General features: G+C 38.2%; 1 protein-coding gene across 2 annotated transcripts; it reads left to right on the forward strand.

Annotated features, from left to right (window-relative positions):
* Window positions 1-8,749: 8,749 nt before the first annotated feature.
* On the forward strand, window positions 8,750-15,391 carry LOC132609433 (probable phospholipid hydroperoxide glutathione peroxidase). 2 transcript variants are annotated; one of them, XR_009570833.1, is made up of 7 exons: window positions 8,750-9,134; window positions 10,686-10,762; window positions 10,861-10,922; window positions 11,143-11,261; window positions 11,344-11,511; window positions 15,046-15,145; window positions 15,240-15,391. XR_009570833.1 is itself a non-coding variant. In XM_060323408.1 (6 exons), the coding sequence occupies exons 1-6, from the start codon at window positions 8,895-8,897 to the stop codon at window positions 15,267-15,269; spliced, it is 696 nt and encodes a 231-aa protein (XP_060179391.1). In that variant the 5' UTR covers window positions 8,752-8,894; the 3' UTR covers window positions 15,270-15,391. The 2 variants fall into 2 exon arrangements, 1 of the variants encoding a protein (XP_060179391.1); XM_060323408.1 differs by lacking the exon at window positions 15,046-15,145 and having other exon boundaries at window positions 8,752-9,134.
* The last annotated feature ends 839 nt before the right edge of the window (window positions 15,392-16,230 follow it).

Below are 16,230 nucleotides of genomic sequence, written 5' to 3' on the forward strand. Positions count from 1 at the left end.
ATGAGAAATAACAAGAGCAAAGAAGTCATGATAAAACAGTATGGAAAGACAAGACTCAACACGTAAAAGCATGAATCAAAGGGCAATAAACAGTAGAGCATAACTACGCCTACTAGTGCGAAAGAAAAGTGAGAATACCTACTAGCCTTTTATCCTAATCTGAGTCCTCCACAACCTTCTATCAAAGGTCATGCCCTCGGTAATCTGAAACTGCGCCATGGCCTGCTTAATCACCTCTCCCCAATATTTCTTTGGCCTTCCTCTACCTCTCCTAAAACCGTCCATAGCCAACCTCTCACACCTCCGCACTGGTGCATCTATATCTCTCCTCTTCACATGCCCAAACCATCTCAACTTCGCTTCCCGCATCTTGTCCTCTACCGATGCCATTCCCACCTTATCCCGGATGTCCTCATTCCTGATCCTATCTCTCCTAGTGTGTCCACACATCCACCGCAGTATTCTCATTTCCGCTACTTTCATCTTCTGCACGTGAGAGTTCTTGACTAGCCAACACTCTACCCCGTACAACAGAGTCGGTCTAACCACCACTTTGTAGAACTTGCCCTTAGGTTTTGGTGGCACTTTCTTGTCACACAGCACTCCGGAAGCGAGCCTCCATTTCAACCATCCTGCACTAATACGATGTGTGACATCATCGCCAATATCCCCATTTCCTAGTAAAATAGACCCAAGATACTTGAAATTTCCTTTCTTTTGGATGACCTGGGTATCAAGCTTCACTTCCACGTCAGCCTCCTGAGGTATGCCACTGAACCTATACTCTAAGTACTCTGTCTTGGTCCTACTCAACTTGAATCCTTTAGACTCTAACGTCTGTCTCCAATCATCTAGCTTAGAGTTAACTTCGCTACGAGTCTCGTCAATCAAGACTATGTTATCTGCGAACAACACACACCGTGGCACTTCACCTTGAATTTGTCGCATCAATCCATCCATCACCAAGGCAAATAAAAATGGGCTAAGAGTTGATCCTTGATGCAAACCCATTAGAACTGGAAAGTGCTTTGATTCTCCTCCTATAGTCCTTACCCTGGTCTTGGCTCCATCATACATGTACTTGATCTCTCTAATATATGCCATGGGTATAGCTTTAGCCTCCAAGCATCTCCACAGAATCTCTCTTAGTACTTTATCATAAGCTTTCTCTAGGTCGATGAACACCATGTGCAAGTCCCTTTTTCACTCCCTATACTGCTACACCAATCTCCTAACAATATGAATGTCTTCAGTCGTAGAACGCCCCGGTATGAATCCGAACTGGTTCTCAGAAATAGACACGCCTCTCCTCACCCTCATCTCTACCACCCTTTTCCCACACTTTCATAGTGTGGCTTAGCAGCTTGATACCTCTATAGTTATTGCAGTTTTGAATGTCGCCCTTGTTCTTGTACAAGGGAATCATTGTACTCCACCTTCATTCTTCGGGCATCTTCGCCGTCTTGAACATGACATCAAACAACCCAGTCAGCCACTCCAAGCCTGCCCTGCCTGCACTCTTCCAAAATTTCCTAGGAATCTCGTCAGGTCCGGTCGCTCTTCCCCTGCACATCCTACGAACAACACCCTTAACATCGTCGACCCTTATACTCCTACAATAACCACAATCGCGATGCCTCTCAGAGTACTCCAAATCTCCCAACACAATGTCTCTATCCCCTTCTTCGTTCAAGAGTTTATGGAAGTATGACTGTCATCTCAGTCTATGAGAGCTTCCTCTACCAACACTTTGTAATCCTCATCCTTGATGCGCTTCACTTGATCCAGGTCGCATGTCTTCCTCTCTCTCGGCTTGGCAAGCCTGAACAACTTCTTATCCCCGTCTCTTCCCTCTAGTTCTGCATAAAGGTGTTCAAAAGCTACCATTTTCGCTACCGACACTGCCAACTTCCCCTCATTTCTCGCCATATTATACTTTTCCCTATTCGTCCGCTTCTGTTCGTCATCCTTGCTGTTTACCAGCTTCGCATATGCCTGCTTCTTTGCTTCCACTTTACCTTGGACTTCCCCATTCCACCACCAATCCCCTCGGTGCCCACCACGGGGATCTCTTGATACTCCCATCACTTCTCTAGCTGCTTCTCTAATGCAACTGGCCGTCCTATCCCACATACTGCTCGCATCTCCCCTGCTCTCCCACGCCCCCACAGCCATCAACTTCTCCCCTAATTCTTGGGCACTAGACAGAGTCAAACTCCCCCACCTGATCCTCAGCCGGTCATCGGCGACCCTCTTCTTCTTCTTCTTCCTCTTAATCTCCAAATACATCACCAATAGCTTATGTTGGGTTGTAAGATTCTCACTTGGAATGACCTTGCAGTCTTTACAGAGACATTTATCATCCTTTCTAAGGAGCAAAAAGTCTATCTGCGTCGCAGCCACCGAGCTACGGAAGGTTACCAAGTGCTCATCCTTCTTAGGGAAACTCGAGTTGGCTATCACCAAACCAAAAACCTTAGCGAAATCCAGAAGTGAGACTCCTCCTCCGTTCCTGTCTCCGAAGCCAAAACCTCCTTTCTTAGGAAAACTCAGGCATGTGGGTCAGCGTTAGTAAATCATTTTATCACTTGAATTGACAAAGTGATTTAAAATTCATAGCTTCAAGTTATTTAAACTAAATAACCTGTATATATAACGTATTTTTTTAAAAAAAAAAATTAGACTTAAACTACTTAATTTAATCGAACTTGCACACTCTACGATAGCTCCGCCCCCAGAAGTGATGCGAAAGGAGGGGAATCTGCACATTAGTGGAGCTATGCATGTGCTTCAAACAGTGATGTTAAGGTGAAAAAGTGATCCTACTAATAACCAATAGATTATTTCTTGTATTATGACACTTTAAGATTGAGTGGATGTTAAAGTGACAATCATCTATCAAACTAGATGTAGTCACTAACTCAGAAAAAATTAAGAAATAAAAATATTTTTTATTTTATTAAGAATTATTTTATCATTATCTAAATGAATTTTTTTTAAAGCTACGGTCTACTTAAGATATCATATACACAAATTCTTCGTAACTTGCCAACTTAAAAGTTTGCACTAATCTTTTTTTCTTAACTAATGTAACGATCCGCCAGGTCGTTTTGAGCTTTTGGACTCGTTTTCTGAAAATACTCTTTCCGTAGCTTTATCATGATATTTATGACTTGCAGTGATGGGTGGTGCGGTTCCTGATGTAATCGGGTGAGAACCAGATAAGAAATAGAAAAATTAGAAATTCTTAAGTTAAGGAATTTGTGTAGTTTGACTAAAGTCAACATCGGGGGTTAACGAAGTCGAATCAGAGTCTCTTCCACGAAGTTCGAAACGTGATTTATGACATAGTCGAGTAGTTGGTTCGAAGTGATTTGGGAGTTGCTACTTTTTTGGTACAACACCCTTTATCGCGATTGCGAGGGTGCCTTTGCGTTTGCGAAGAAGGGTGAGGGAGGGTGTGCAACGCGGTCGCAGAAAGTCCCCTGCGTTTGTAAAGAAAAGGGAAGGGACCTGGGCTGGGTCAGCCTAACTCATCGTGATGTGGTCATCACGTTCGTGATTCTTTGGGTTGGGTCGTGATCGCGTGGGTTGGCCCGCAATCCTGATGAAGGAATTGGAACTAGACATAATTAAATCCTTATATCGAATTTCGTTGTTCATAAAACGATTTTGAGATCTTGGGAGCTCGGTTTAGAGCGATTTCAAAGGCAATCTTCAAGTTTTGGCTCGGGGGTAAGTTTCTAACCTTAATATTGGTATTTCCCCGTGATTCCATCTTTTATTTAGCAATTTAATCCATGATTTGATCTTAGAAATTGAGATTTTTCATGGAATTAGGATTTTAAGTAAAATATTTATTTGGAGGTCGAATATGATCAGATTTCGTTGATTTTCAATATTCTTGACTTTTAGGCTTTGGGTAAGCTGATTTTGTAAAGAAATTACAGTTTTGACCTTCAGGGCTCGGGATTGACTCTTGGATCGACTTTTTAATTTGAAAGCGAAATATTAATATAGTAATATGGGTGTCTATGGAATCGTATGCTTGTGTATATTCCATATTTGAATGGATTGGACTCATTCGGAGGCTCAAAGGAAGGGAAAGATCGTGGAGTGATTGTTCAGGTTTCGGAATTAAGGAAAGGTTAGATCTACTAGACTCTTTATGAAGTGTTCATGTTGGTTTTAATTAATTAAGGAGAGTAGTGGGGGATTGAAGGTCCCGTACTTGTACAGTGACGAGAACTTGTGTGGTTACCGATGCCATGATATGATTAAATTAACAAATGAATAACCGTTGTGTAGCCGAGTATGCCAAGGTACGTGGGCATTAACTTGTAGGTTATAATTTACTTGATGGACTTTATTGTTTTGGTGAAATGGATTTATCATAGACAGATTTGATGAATCATTATGAAATTGATTATGTGTGCATACATCACTTCAATTCTCGTCTAAATTATGAAAATGAGCTATTTAGCATTTATTTAGTACTGTGTCGTTACATGTTGTACGTATATTCATTCCACACTTCATATGATATCATTGATATACTTTATTTGATGAATCATATGGAATGGTCTGGGGTGGCCCGACTGGATATGTTATTGGACAAGTGATGATGATATAGTCGATATTGGGTGGATGCCCGTTGTGATATGGGAGATCTGGAATTCCGGATGGTATACGGATCTCATGAGTCCTTGATACGCCCAAATTACACCTTTAATATCAGGAGTAAGCGGTCGTTGTCAAATATAGAACCCAACGAGGTTGGGGTCGAATCCCACAAAGAATACAATGAAGAAATATACTTATCAAGTGTAACGCTCGACTATTAGTCTATATTTCAAGAGAGAGGGGAATGTAGTTGAGTTGTTGTTTGTTCATTAAAGACTAAGAATGGTTAAGAGATGTAAACTATGGGTAGACGAGACCAAGGTTGTGGTTCCAATGGAAAGTAATGCGTTTGGGTATCAATTCAACTTATTCATATGCCTAGATGTATTAAACCAAGGGTCACATGAATCTTGCTAAAAGTGTTCCAACCAAATCAGCAAATTTCATCCTAAGCTTTTCCAAGCCCTAGAATGTTTTGTGTGAGAACACCCATTTAGCCTCAACTAGCTTTCCTATTCCTAGCTCAAGCTATTAGATGGATTTAATGACCCAAATTGTTGCTATTAACGCTTTTCCTAACCTCTACTTTCTTTTTCAAGCAAAGTAATGGTAGTAAGGCACAAATAATGTTGTACACCATCACAAGACATTAAAGCATGAAAAGTTAATAGAAAACACCATTAGCATATAAATGAAGTATAAATGACGAGGCCAAAGTGCATAGGAAAATTCGCTCGTACTCTGTCAAATTCTAGTATAGTTTAAGATATCGTCCCACAGAGATTGGAACCACCTAGGCTACAGATGAGTATTATCTTGGGTACTATTTGAGAGAATCAAATTGATGAAAGGAGAGGTTTTGAAATTATAAATTACTTAAAATAAAATAAACAATTTATTAGAAAATTTAAAAAGAAAAGAGTTGGGAGTCGTTTAATCCACTTGGTACAATTATAATAAAATCTCATTCTATTAAATTCCACAAAAGAATAGAAAAACTTATTTGACTTGATTTGTGTTATGAGGAATAAAGACCTCTTGCGATTAGCCCTTAAAATCACTAAACTTATTTAAGTCAGTCCCTCCGCGAGAATTAGAACTGAAAGAAATAAGATAGAGACCCCTCAAAGCATTAAACTTATTTGAGTCAATCCCTCCGTGAGAATTAGGACCGAAAGAAATAAGATAACAATTTTAAACCAACAAAATTATTTGAATTAATCCCTCCGTGAGAATTAGGACTAAAAGAAATAATATTGAGATTTTTGAATCGATAAACTAGCTTGAATTAATCCCTCCGTGAGAATTAGGATTAAAAAAAGCAAGATCAATGATTTGAATATCAAGACATGAAAAAATCAAAGTAAATATAATATTATAACATCATGCCAAGCTTCTTCAACTATCCCAACAAAAAGAAACTACTCCATTAAGGAGTATGTAAGAAAGAAATTAAAAATAAAATACTACTACTACAAATATAAAATAAAAAGAAGAGAAATACAGCAAAGAATATTTCTTATGTCTTTCTCAAGATTGGATTCTATATTTTCTAAGCAAAGTGATGCCTCTGTTTATAGGAAAATATAGTGTCTCCCCCTACGAATGCATTTCTTGAAGTAGTGTTCACATCCGTGACTTTACTTGACGGGTGTGAGTATGAAAGTGGCGGTCACATCTGTGGTTTTCAACACTTGACGGGTGTGAGTATGAAAGTGATGGTCACACCCGTGGATTATACAAATTCTTTTTTGATTCCAATACTTGACGGGTGTGAGTATGAAAGTGGCTGTCCCACCCTTGGATTTCAACACTTGACAGGTGTGAGTATGAAAGTGGCAGTCACACCCGTGGATTTTACAACTTCTCCCAATGTTGTCTTTATGTAACTCCCACATGTGAAATTTCACGGCTGTGAACATGGACTTGTGGTTGCACCCATGAAATATTTTCTTATCCCTTTGGCATTTGCTTATTTTTCATTCTCCCGAGATATTCTTTTTCCTGCAAGATTTTGTCAGAAAATATGCGAGAATAAGATATAATTATTCATGTTTCATTATAAAACTTATTTTTTTATGTATAAAATTACATGAATAATTTACACCCATCAATAAATATGAAACCCAATCACATAACTAACACATTTGGTCCCACAACCTTAGCCAAAGAGTTTAGCCACTAATACTCATTAAAAGTACAGCAATAGTAAAAAGTATATTCATAAAGCTTACAAAAGTATTGAATGGAGAAGATGAAAAAAGTGAAAGAATCTCTTAAAAGCTCCACCAAACAATAATAAATGAGCTCCACAAAAAGACACTTTAAAATCTGTTCAATAATAAGTCCAAAACCCTAGAAAATCTATTTATAGAATCTCCAAAACGGGAACAATTTCCAGACAAAAATACCCCTACGCATCTGGTGCGAATCGCACTTGGTGTCGCATGTGCAACCTGCGAGTCGCTGCATCAGGTGCGACTCGCAGCTGTGGTGCGGCATCTGCTGCATCAGGTGCGACTCGCATGTGGTGCTCGCATGTGCTGCACCACTATCTTCAGTTTTAGCCATCTCTATCATCAAATGCTGCAGCACCTACGACTCGCATGTAGTACATGCGACTCGCAGGTGATGTTCTGGTTCACTTTAGCTGTTTTTTGCTTCATTTTGCCTCAAGTCGCTTCCAACACATGTTATTCTACAAATTAACACAAAAAACACGAGAAACGACATCAAAAGTACTTGAGGATTTACAAAAGACTAAGCAGTTGGCATCGAATGCGCCGTAATTTCACGGCACATCAGTCCTTCATGGGTCACGTAAAACCTAATGCAGGAGCAGGTTTATATTGGTGCATAATGGCCACTGCAATTGCATTTGCATCTCATTCTAAATTAATTTCATCCTCATTACTTGACTTGTACATGGGTCTAGGGAAGAATCGGGTTTGACTTGCTTACTTGGTATTTTACGGAACTTCACGTGGTTGAGGAGTAATTCTTACCTTACATGTGTGTTTCAGTTGCTTACTTGATTTGTGGACTTTCTATTCTTTACTTGCTTAATTGATAATAACTTGTTGATCTTGTTACTTATAAAGTATGGAGGTAAGTATCAGAAAGACCAACCCTTGCCATCGCTTCAGTTTTATGGTCGGTCAACGATGTTGATTAGTACATTTGTTTTCCCATACTTACTCTACACTTGTTGCACCTTTTGTTTGCAGATTCTGTTTCGAGCTCGAGTGGTGTACAAGTTATCGCTGATTATTGAGGTGTAACTTGTAAAGTTATCGGGGTGAAATATTGGTTGTTCCGCAGCACCGGACTCCATATCTATATTACATTTACGTCTTTACTTTTGGGACAATTACTTTTCTGTCTTTACTTCAAAAACTATTTTTTCAAATTGGACGAACAACTAGGCCAAACGCAGCAAAGTAGTATCTAGTCATTTTTTTTGGCGGATTTCCTTTCAAACACACTAGTCTTTAATTTTTGCCTCTGAAATTGCTAGTCTTTAATTTTTGCCATTCTCTTAAAAAAGTGATCGAAAATACTCAAGGTTCTGGGTTCGAACCCCGGCTCAATAAAAAAAGAATTTTGCAAGGCAAGACTTTTCGCGAAACCTCTGCCTGTAGGCCTAACATTATATACATATATATATATATATATATATATATATATATATATAGCTCAAAATTAGGTTTATTCGGGCAAAAGTTAGCCTTAAGACAAACCTCCTCTGCCTTAAGGCCTTTTGCCTAAATAAACTTAATTTTGGGCAAAAATTTGTCTTAAGACCTAACTTTTACCCGAATAAACCTAATTTTGTTATAAAATTCTGTCTTGTTTTTTTTAACTGAGCCGGAGTTCAAATTCAAAACTTTAGAATATTAAACGAAAGATAAAAATTAAAGATAAGCAATTTGAGGCACAAAAATTAGAGATCAGCGCCGACCAAGGGCAATCGTGCAAATTGCCCATATCTAGTTAGGTCTCTGTATTTGTTTAATTAAAAAAGGAGAAAAAATAAGGAAAATCAATCCAAAAGGCAAAGAAACAACCACGTGGATCATTACATTCCACTCTCGTGAACTTGTTAAACAAACTAAACAAATATTAAAATAACAAAAATGCATTCTCCACACTTGCCGCTTTCGAGTTTTTTCCAGACAAAAACATCAGATTTAAAAAGGAATTCATACTCACCAAATTCACAGTTCCTGATTACAAATCGAGGTTCTTGAAATCTAAAATCCAACATCCAAATGGCATCCTTTACTTCTTCTTCTTCTTCAGTATTTTCACCAATATGCCCCGTTTTTTCTCAACCCAAACTGAACCTTAATTTCAAAACCACTTGTAGCTCTTCCAAATCTTCATTTTTCCAATATGGTTTCTCTTTACCAACCACCAAATTATCAGGTTCTTCATTGAAATCTAAGCTTCTGGGCACCATCTATGCTAGAGCTGCTACTGAAAAGACTATTTATGATTTCAGTGTTAAGGTTATATTCTTTCATCTTAAATTGATTGAACCATGTTCTAAAATTAAGATTAGTTCAATTTCTTTAGATATGATTCAGATAATTAGAGACTATATAATATGTTAAATTGCATCTTTTGGGATGAAATATGTGTTACTCCCTCTGTTTCAATTCGTTCGTCTTACTTTCGTTTAGTCCGTCTAAAAAAGAACAATTCTTTAATTCCATTTAAGGCCACAAGATTGAAAAAAAAAATTTACTTTTTAAAATTTCGTGCCAAGTCAAAACCAGACATGCAAATTGAACGGTCAAAACCAGATATGCAAATTGAACGGGGTGTGTATTTTCTTTTGTTGAGACTGTTGAAGGAACATGTATCTGTTGTTTCAGTGTTAATTGGAATTTGTATTTGATAATATGATATTCCCAATATGTATATTGTTACAGTTTGTCTTGAAGTTTGAATCTAGCATCCTATTTAAGGTGATTACATCATTAAATCTTTTTTTAATACAGAAATTTATATTAAATCTTTTGTTTTCCACAGTTTACATCAAATCTAATATACCGAGTTTGTTAAATATGTGACGGAGAAAAAAAGGTGTTACTTCTTGGCAAACTTAAAAGGACAAAAATTGTTCAAAGCATATTTAAGAGACTATTTTGAACCTACTTCCAAATATAAGGGATCATTTTTGTCATTTTATCTTAATTTGTAGTGTGAGTCTAGTGAAAATAGTTAAGGAAAAGAAACCTTGTCTAGTGTATACTCTTTTTTATTGTTGCTGTTAAAATGTATGAGCTTTAGATATTCACAGTTGGATATTGGTATGATCTGTTAGGCTTACTTGAAATAATGCCGTAAACTTATATGCTTTACTCTTTGTGATGGATGCGTTAATCAAGTGATTGGAGCAAGTCCATCCAAGGAGGTTAACTAACCGGGATTAGAATATGTGTTTTTCCACGAGAAGGAGATATTGGTTTCACACCGTCTATTTGCCGATGACACATTGATGTTTTCCAAGCCGAATCGAGATAGATTCGTGCACATTGTGTTATGTATCTATACCCTCTTTAGAGTTACTGAGCATATTCCAATGGATAGAATTCCGGGATATATGATGTATTTTTCCACAATACACTGTAAAATTAACACCAACTTGGTGTAGCATTTACTGTTACCCTACAATTATGGATTAAACTCTAGCAGGATTGATCTTCATTTAAAAAAAATAACAAGATTGATTATCATTATGGTTCATTATCTAAATAATCACATATGATTTGTGATGTAACTTATAATCATGAAAGGGAATCAAAGGTTTCTTGGTTTCTTCATTTATCTATTGAAATCCCTAGTATAGCAATATCATGGGACATCCTTACTCATCTCCACAACACTTAATGGAACTTGGTTAAAAGTTTTATGTAATATTATGCTGAAAGAGATGCTAGCAGAAATATATCCTCATCTACAAGAGATAAGATTGTACATGTTGATTTGTTTTGATTATTTTATGCAGTAGATAATAAATATGTTTCCTTGTTTATGTTTATGTCTTGATGCAGGATATTGATGGGAAAGATGTTTCACTTAGCACATTTAAAGGAAAAGTTCTTCTAATTGTCAATGTTGCTTCCAGATGGTACTCTCTCATCTATTTGTGACTTTAAACGTTTTAAGCTTCAAGATAATATTACCGTAGTTCAGTGATCTAACTGGAGAAACTGATTTTGGATTCAGTGGCTTGACGACATCAAATTACACTGAGCTCTCTCATGTGTATGACAAGTATAAAAATCAAGGTGAGCTACATGCTTTAGGATTGACTATAAAAATCAAGTTCATGTTGTATTTTCGTTGCACCACAGGCTTAAAATATGTTTCAAATTTTGTACCACTCGATTTCTTTTATTGCATAACTATTGAATGCTGTTTTAACAAGTTCAATTTCAACATTGTAAAATTCACATAAATTTTAACCCATGCATATCGTTCCAACTCAGTTGATCACATTCCTTGCAGGGCTTGAGATTCTTGCTTTTCCATGTAATCAGTTTGGGGCTCAAGAGCCAGGATCAAATCCAGAGATTAAACAGTTTGCTTGCACACGGTTTAAAGCTGAATTCCCAATTTTTGACAAGGTTTGCATTAACTTCCCCTGCATATAATGTTTGATGGAGTGCCATACTGGTATAATCAAAGGACTAATAAGCTATGAAACAGGTTGACGTGAATGGCCCAAACACGGCACCAGTTTATCAGTTCCTAAAATCTAGTGCAGGAGGATTTTTAGGTGATCTGGTTAAGTGGAACTTTGAGAAGTTTCTTGTGGACAAAAATGGTAAAGTTGTTGAGAGGTATCCACCAACAACGTCGCCTTTCCAAATAGAGGTACTTATTCTTTTATCTCGTCTCTTGTATGTTAATATACAATGTTTGAAGTCATGGAAGCTTCATAATTGGTTTTAAATCTGCTGTGATATAATTGATCTCCCATTTAGTCATTGGTTTCTTTAAAGGGATAATTACATTTTTGGACTGCTCTAAACATAATAGCTGGTAAATGTATATGTCTTGTATATTAAGTATAAATATACATATGATATATAGAATCAATGTATAGGTTTTATATATTTTGGCTAGCGCCCGTAATTAATTTTGGTCAACGGGCCAAAAATGGAAAAGGCCCATTTTTTTATAACTCGAGGGGTAGAGTAGGTGGGAATTAAAAGGATAAAGAAGAACTAGAAACAACTTTTGGTAAATCTGGTAATTTTGAGTAAATAGAAAGGGGGAGAGGGAGATACGAATAAGAGAAAGGGAAGAGCGAGACACAGGATTTCAGTATCAAATCAATGCATCGAACAATTTCATGCTTTGAAGTTGTAAAAGAAAATGTACCTTGGAACTAAATCAACCCAAATAAATGTAAATGTCACTTCAATGATTGGTTTACTTCAGTAGATATGTTTCCTACTGGTGTCTGTCTTAACCCCCAGTGTACCGTAAAACTCTGCCTCACAATCTTAACTTGCAACTATATCTCATGAGTAGGGCTGGAAAAATGGTTTAGAATAACAATTAACCATCCAATCCGACCTGTTAGACAACAACAATAACATGCCGAGTGAAATCCCACAAAGTCGGGTTTGGATAGGGTAGAGTGTATGCAGACCTCACTCCTACCTTGGGGGAGGTACATAGGCTATTTCCGGTAGACCCTCGGCACAAGAACAAAATGGTCCCGTTAGACATGGTTTGATAACTGGCTTTTTAAAAATGGATCAAATATGGATATTATCCACTAAAAATTGGATATCAAGATGGATAGTATGGACCGTCGGGTGACCCATTTTTTATCTGTTTTAAATAAGGGCGGGTCAGATATTTATCCATTTTTGTTTAACCCGTTTCCCGCACATATCCAATCTGCCCCCCGCCCGTTTGCCACTCCTACTCATAAGTTATCTCTAGTAGCCCGGTAAGTGATCAGACCTGATTTGAATCTAATAATACCCCACTATGAGTGCACTTACAGCTTGACTGAACGAAGTTAAACCACGATTCACAAAAGGAAAACTGACATGAAACTGCTTTTAGAGTTTCTGTTATTTACACAACACAGTTCTTGAGTGCACTTATAGATGTCCAGATAGGAAGAAAATATTAGGAAAGTTTTCATCTGTCTAAGCCTTGGTGAGCAGAGTTGTCTGGAACTTATGTTGGTGGGAAATAGCAAGTATTTTGTAGATTATTTGAGGTATGCAAGTTAGTTTGGATATCACTGTTACTTCAAAAAACTTAGGAAAGCTGATGGAAGTTATTCACAGGACATACAACAAGGAAAGCTGCATTTCTAATTTACAGTTTCTAATTTTTCAACTGCGGAGGAGAAGCGGACGAATAGGGAAAGGTATAAGATTGCGAGAAAGGAAGCGAAGTTGGCAGTTTTGGCGGCAAAAAGGGCAGCTTTCGAACATCTATATGCAGAACTAGAGGACAAAGGCGGGGATGAGAAGTTGTTCAGGCTAGCCAAGGTGAGGGAGAGAAAGGCACGGGACCTGGATCGAGTAAAGTGCGTCAAGGACGAGGATGGCAAAGTATTGGTAGAGGAAGCTCTCATTAGACGGAGATGACAGTCATACTTCCATAAACTCTTGAACGAGGAAGGTGATAGGGACATTGTGTTGGGAGATTTGGAGTACTCTGAGAGGCATCGCGACTTTGGGTATTGTAGGAGTATAAAGGTGGAGGAGGTTAAGGGTGTTGTTCGCAGGATGCGCAGGGGAAGAGCTACCGATCCTGACGAGATCCCTGGGGAGTTTCGGAAGAGTGCGGGCAGGGTAGGTTTAGAGTGATTGACTGGATTGTTCAATGTTATTTTTAAAACGGCGAAGATGCCTGAGGAATGGAGGTGGAGTATGATGGTCCCTTTGTATAAGAACAAAGGTGATATTCAAAGTTGCAACAACTATAGAGGGATCAAGCTGCTAAGCCACACTATGAAGGTGTGGGAAAGGGTGGTGGAGATGAGGGTGAGAAGAGGCGTGTCCATTTCAGAGAACCAGTTCGGATTCATGTCGGGGCGCTCGACTACAGAAGTCATCCATCTCGTGAGGAGACTGGTGGAGCAGTATACGGAGAGGAAGAAGGACCTGCACATGGTTTTCATCGACCTAGAAAAGGCTTACGACAAAGTGCCAAGAGAGGTTTTATGGAGATGCTTAAAGGCCAGAGGTGTACCTGTAGCGTACATTAGGGTGATCAAGGACATGTATGAGGGAGCCAAGACTAGGGTAAGGACAGTGGGAGGAGACTCGGAGCACTTCCCAGTGGAGATGGGGTTGCACCAGGGATCAGCTCTTAGCCCATTTTTATTTGCTCTAGTGATGGATTGTCTGACGCGGCGAATTCAAGGTGAGGTGCCATGGTGTATGTTATTTGCGGATGACATAGTCTTGATCGATGAGACACGCAGCGGAGTAAATGCTAAGCTGGAGGTTTGGAGACAAACTCTGGAGTCTAAAGGGTTCAAGTTAAGTAGGACCAAAACAGAGTACATGGAGTGCAAGTTCAGTGACGTGACACATGAGTCTGGCGTGGAAGTGAGGCTTGGTACCCAGGCCATCCCAAAGAAAAGAAGTTTCAAATATCTCGGATCTATTATACAAGAAAATGGAGATATTGACGATGATGTCTCACATCGTATTGGCGCAGGATGGATGAAATGGAGGCTTGCTTCAGGAGTGCTGTGTGATAAGAAGGTGCCACAAAAACTTAAAGGCAAGTTCTACAAAGTGGTTGTGAGACCGACCTTGTTGTACGGGGCAGAGTGTTGGGCAGTCAAGAGCTCTCACATCCAAAAGATGAAAGTTGCAGAAATGAGAATGTTGCGATGGATGTGTGGGCACACCAGGAGAGATAGGATTATGAATGAAGATATCCAGGATAAGGTTGGAGTAGCATCAGTGGAGGACAAGATGAGGGAAGCGAGGTTGAGATGGTTTGGGCATGTGAGGAGGAGAGGCACAGATGCCCCAGTGCGGAGGTGTGAGAGGTTAGCTATGGATAGTTTCAGAAGAGGTAGGGGTAGGCCGAAAAAGTATTGGGGAGATGTGCTGAGACAGGACATGGCGCAGGTTCAGCTTACTGAGGACATGACCTTAGATAGGAGGTTTTGGAGGACTCAGATTAGGGTAGAAGGCTAATAGGTAGTCGATGTTTCGATCTATAGCCTATTGTCCTTTGTTTCTTGCTACTATATGTGGTTTCTTGTACTTCAATTATCTTATTTATCTGTGGTAGCTACTGCTCCCTTTTTTCAGACTGCTCTATTTTGACTTATTTGCTTTCTTTAGTTTCATTTGCATTTTGATTTGAATTGCTTGTGCTTATCTAACCTTTCTCGTTGTGATTTCTCTTGAGCCGAGGGTCTTTCGGAAATAGCCTCCTTATCTTCCGAGATAGGGGTATGGTCTGCGTACACTTTACCCTCCCCAGACCCCACATTGTGGGATTTCACTGGGTATGTTGTTGTTGTGTTGTTAATTCTTCAACTGCATTCATAGATTGTGTTGGTTTCTGCTGTTGCCAAGTAATGTTTTTTTAATCTTTTGCAGAAGGATATTCAGAAACTTTTGGCAGCATAACTTGTCTGGAGATTGGTTCCTGCTTTATGTACATATGAGAGAGGAAAATGAAGCCTTTTATGTGTTTACAATTAAATGTTTCACTCTCAACTTTTGCTTAAAAATGACATGAAAATTAGATATCTCAAGGTCTCAGCGAAGGTATTTGTGCAATTCAGCTAAATATTTACTGTAGCTTCTCTTTAAATAGTTTTTAGGCGAAAAGAAGGAATGAATAAAAATAAACTAAAATTAAAATGAATAAGAACATAAAAAGATAAAAATTGGATAGTTTTTTTTCCATTATTATGTATTTTAAGCAAATTTTTCATTTTTCTATTTGTCAAATTTCTAACAATAACAAGATTCTTGGATCCTACTGAAAAGCATATGCCTTTACCCCCGGCTAGGTAGGCTTCTCATTGTACCTCGATTGTTGACTCTCTTATTCTATTTATTATTAATGAAAAGATAACATACGTGGATTGATTTGTTCTCCTTAAGATCATCCTTCTTTCAAAAGTTCTTTTGAACACCAAAATATTTTAAGAAAAGTGATATGTATAGATGCACTTTATAATTAATATCGATTAAATAAACAAGTAAATTTAAATATTTGTTCATCCTTCCTTCAAAAGTTCTTTTGAACACCAATTTTTTTTAAGAAACGTGAATTTGTATAAATTCACTTTATAATTAGTATCGATTAAATAAACAAGTAATTTAAATATTTGTTATAAGCGAGCTTAGTTAAGTTTATGGTCATGACCTATTTGAATGAATCGTGACGGTCTGACCGACTCTGTAGATAAAGGTCTAAATTTCGACATCTAAGTTAAAACTAGTTTTGCGAAGCCCGTGCTAAGTTCGGGTTCAAACTCTTTGACATTTTAACTTGGGCAATTCGCTGGATTGCCCTTCCTTTGGGATGGTCTTTAGTTTTTGCCCCTCAAAATGTTGGTCTTTAATTTTTGCCTTTCGC

Source organism: Lycium barbarum, chromosome 9 (genome assembly GCF_019175385.1).
Source record: "Lycium barbarum isolate Lr01 chromosome 9, ASM1917538v2, whole genome shotgun sequence".
Classification (NCBI taxonomy): domain Eukaryota; kingdom Viridiplantae; phylum Streptophyta; class Magnoliopsida; order Solanales; family Solanaceae; genus Lycium; species Lycium barbarum.

Bases quoted from the DNA above. Each gene is read 5' to 3' on its own strand.
- LOC132609433 (XM_060323408.1), top strand. From the start codon at position 8,895: ATGGCATCCTTTACTTCTTCTTCTTCTTCAGTATTTTCACCAATATGC. The intron at 9,135-10,685 runs GTTATATTCTTT...GTCTTGATGCAG, and splicing joins TTTATGATTTCAGTGTTAAG to GATATTGATGGGAAAGATGT. The intron at 11,262-11,343 runs GTTTGCATTAAC...GCTATGAAACAG, and splicing joins AATTCCCAATTTTTGACAAG to GTTGACGTGAATGGCCCAAA.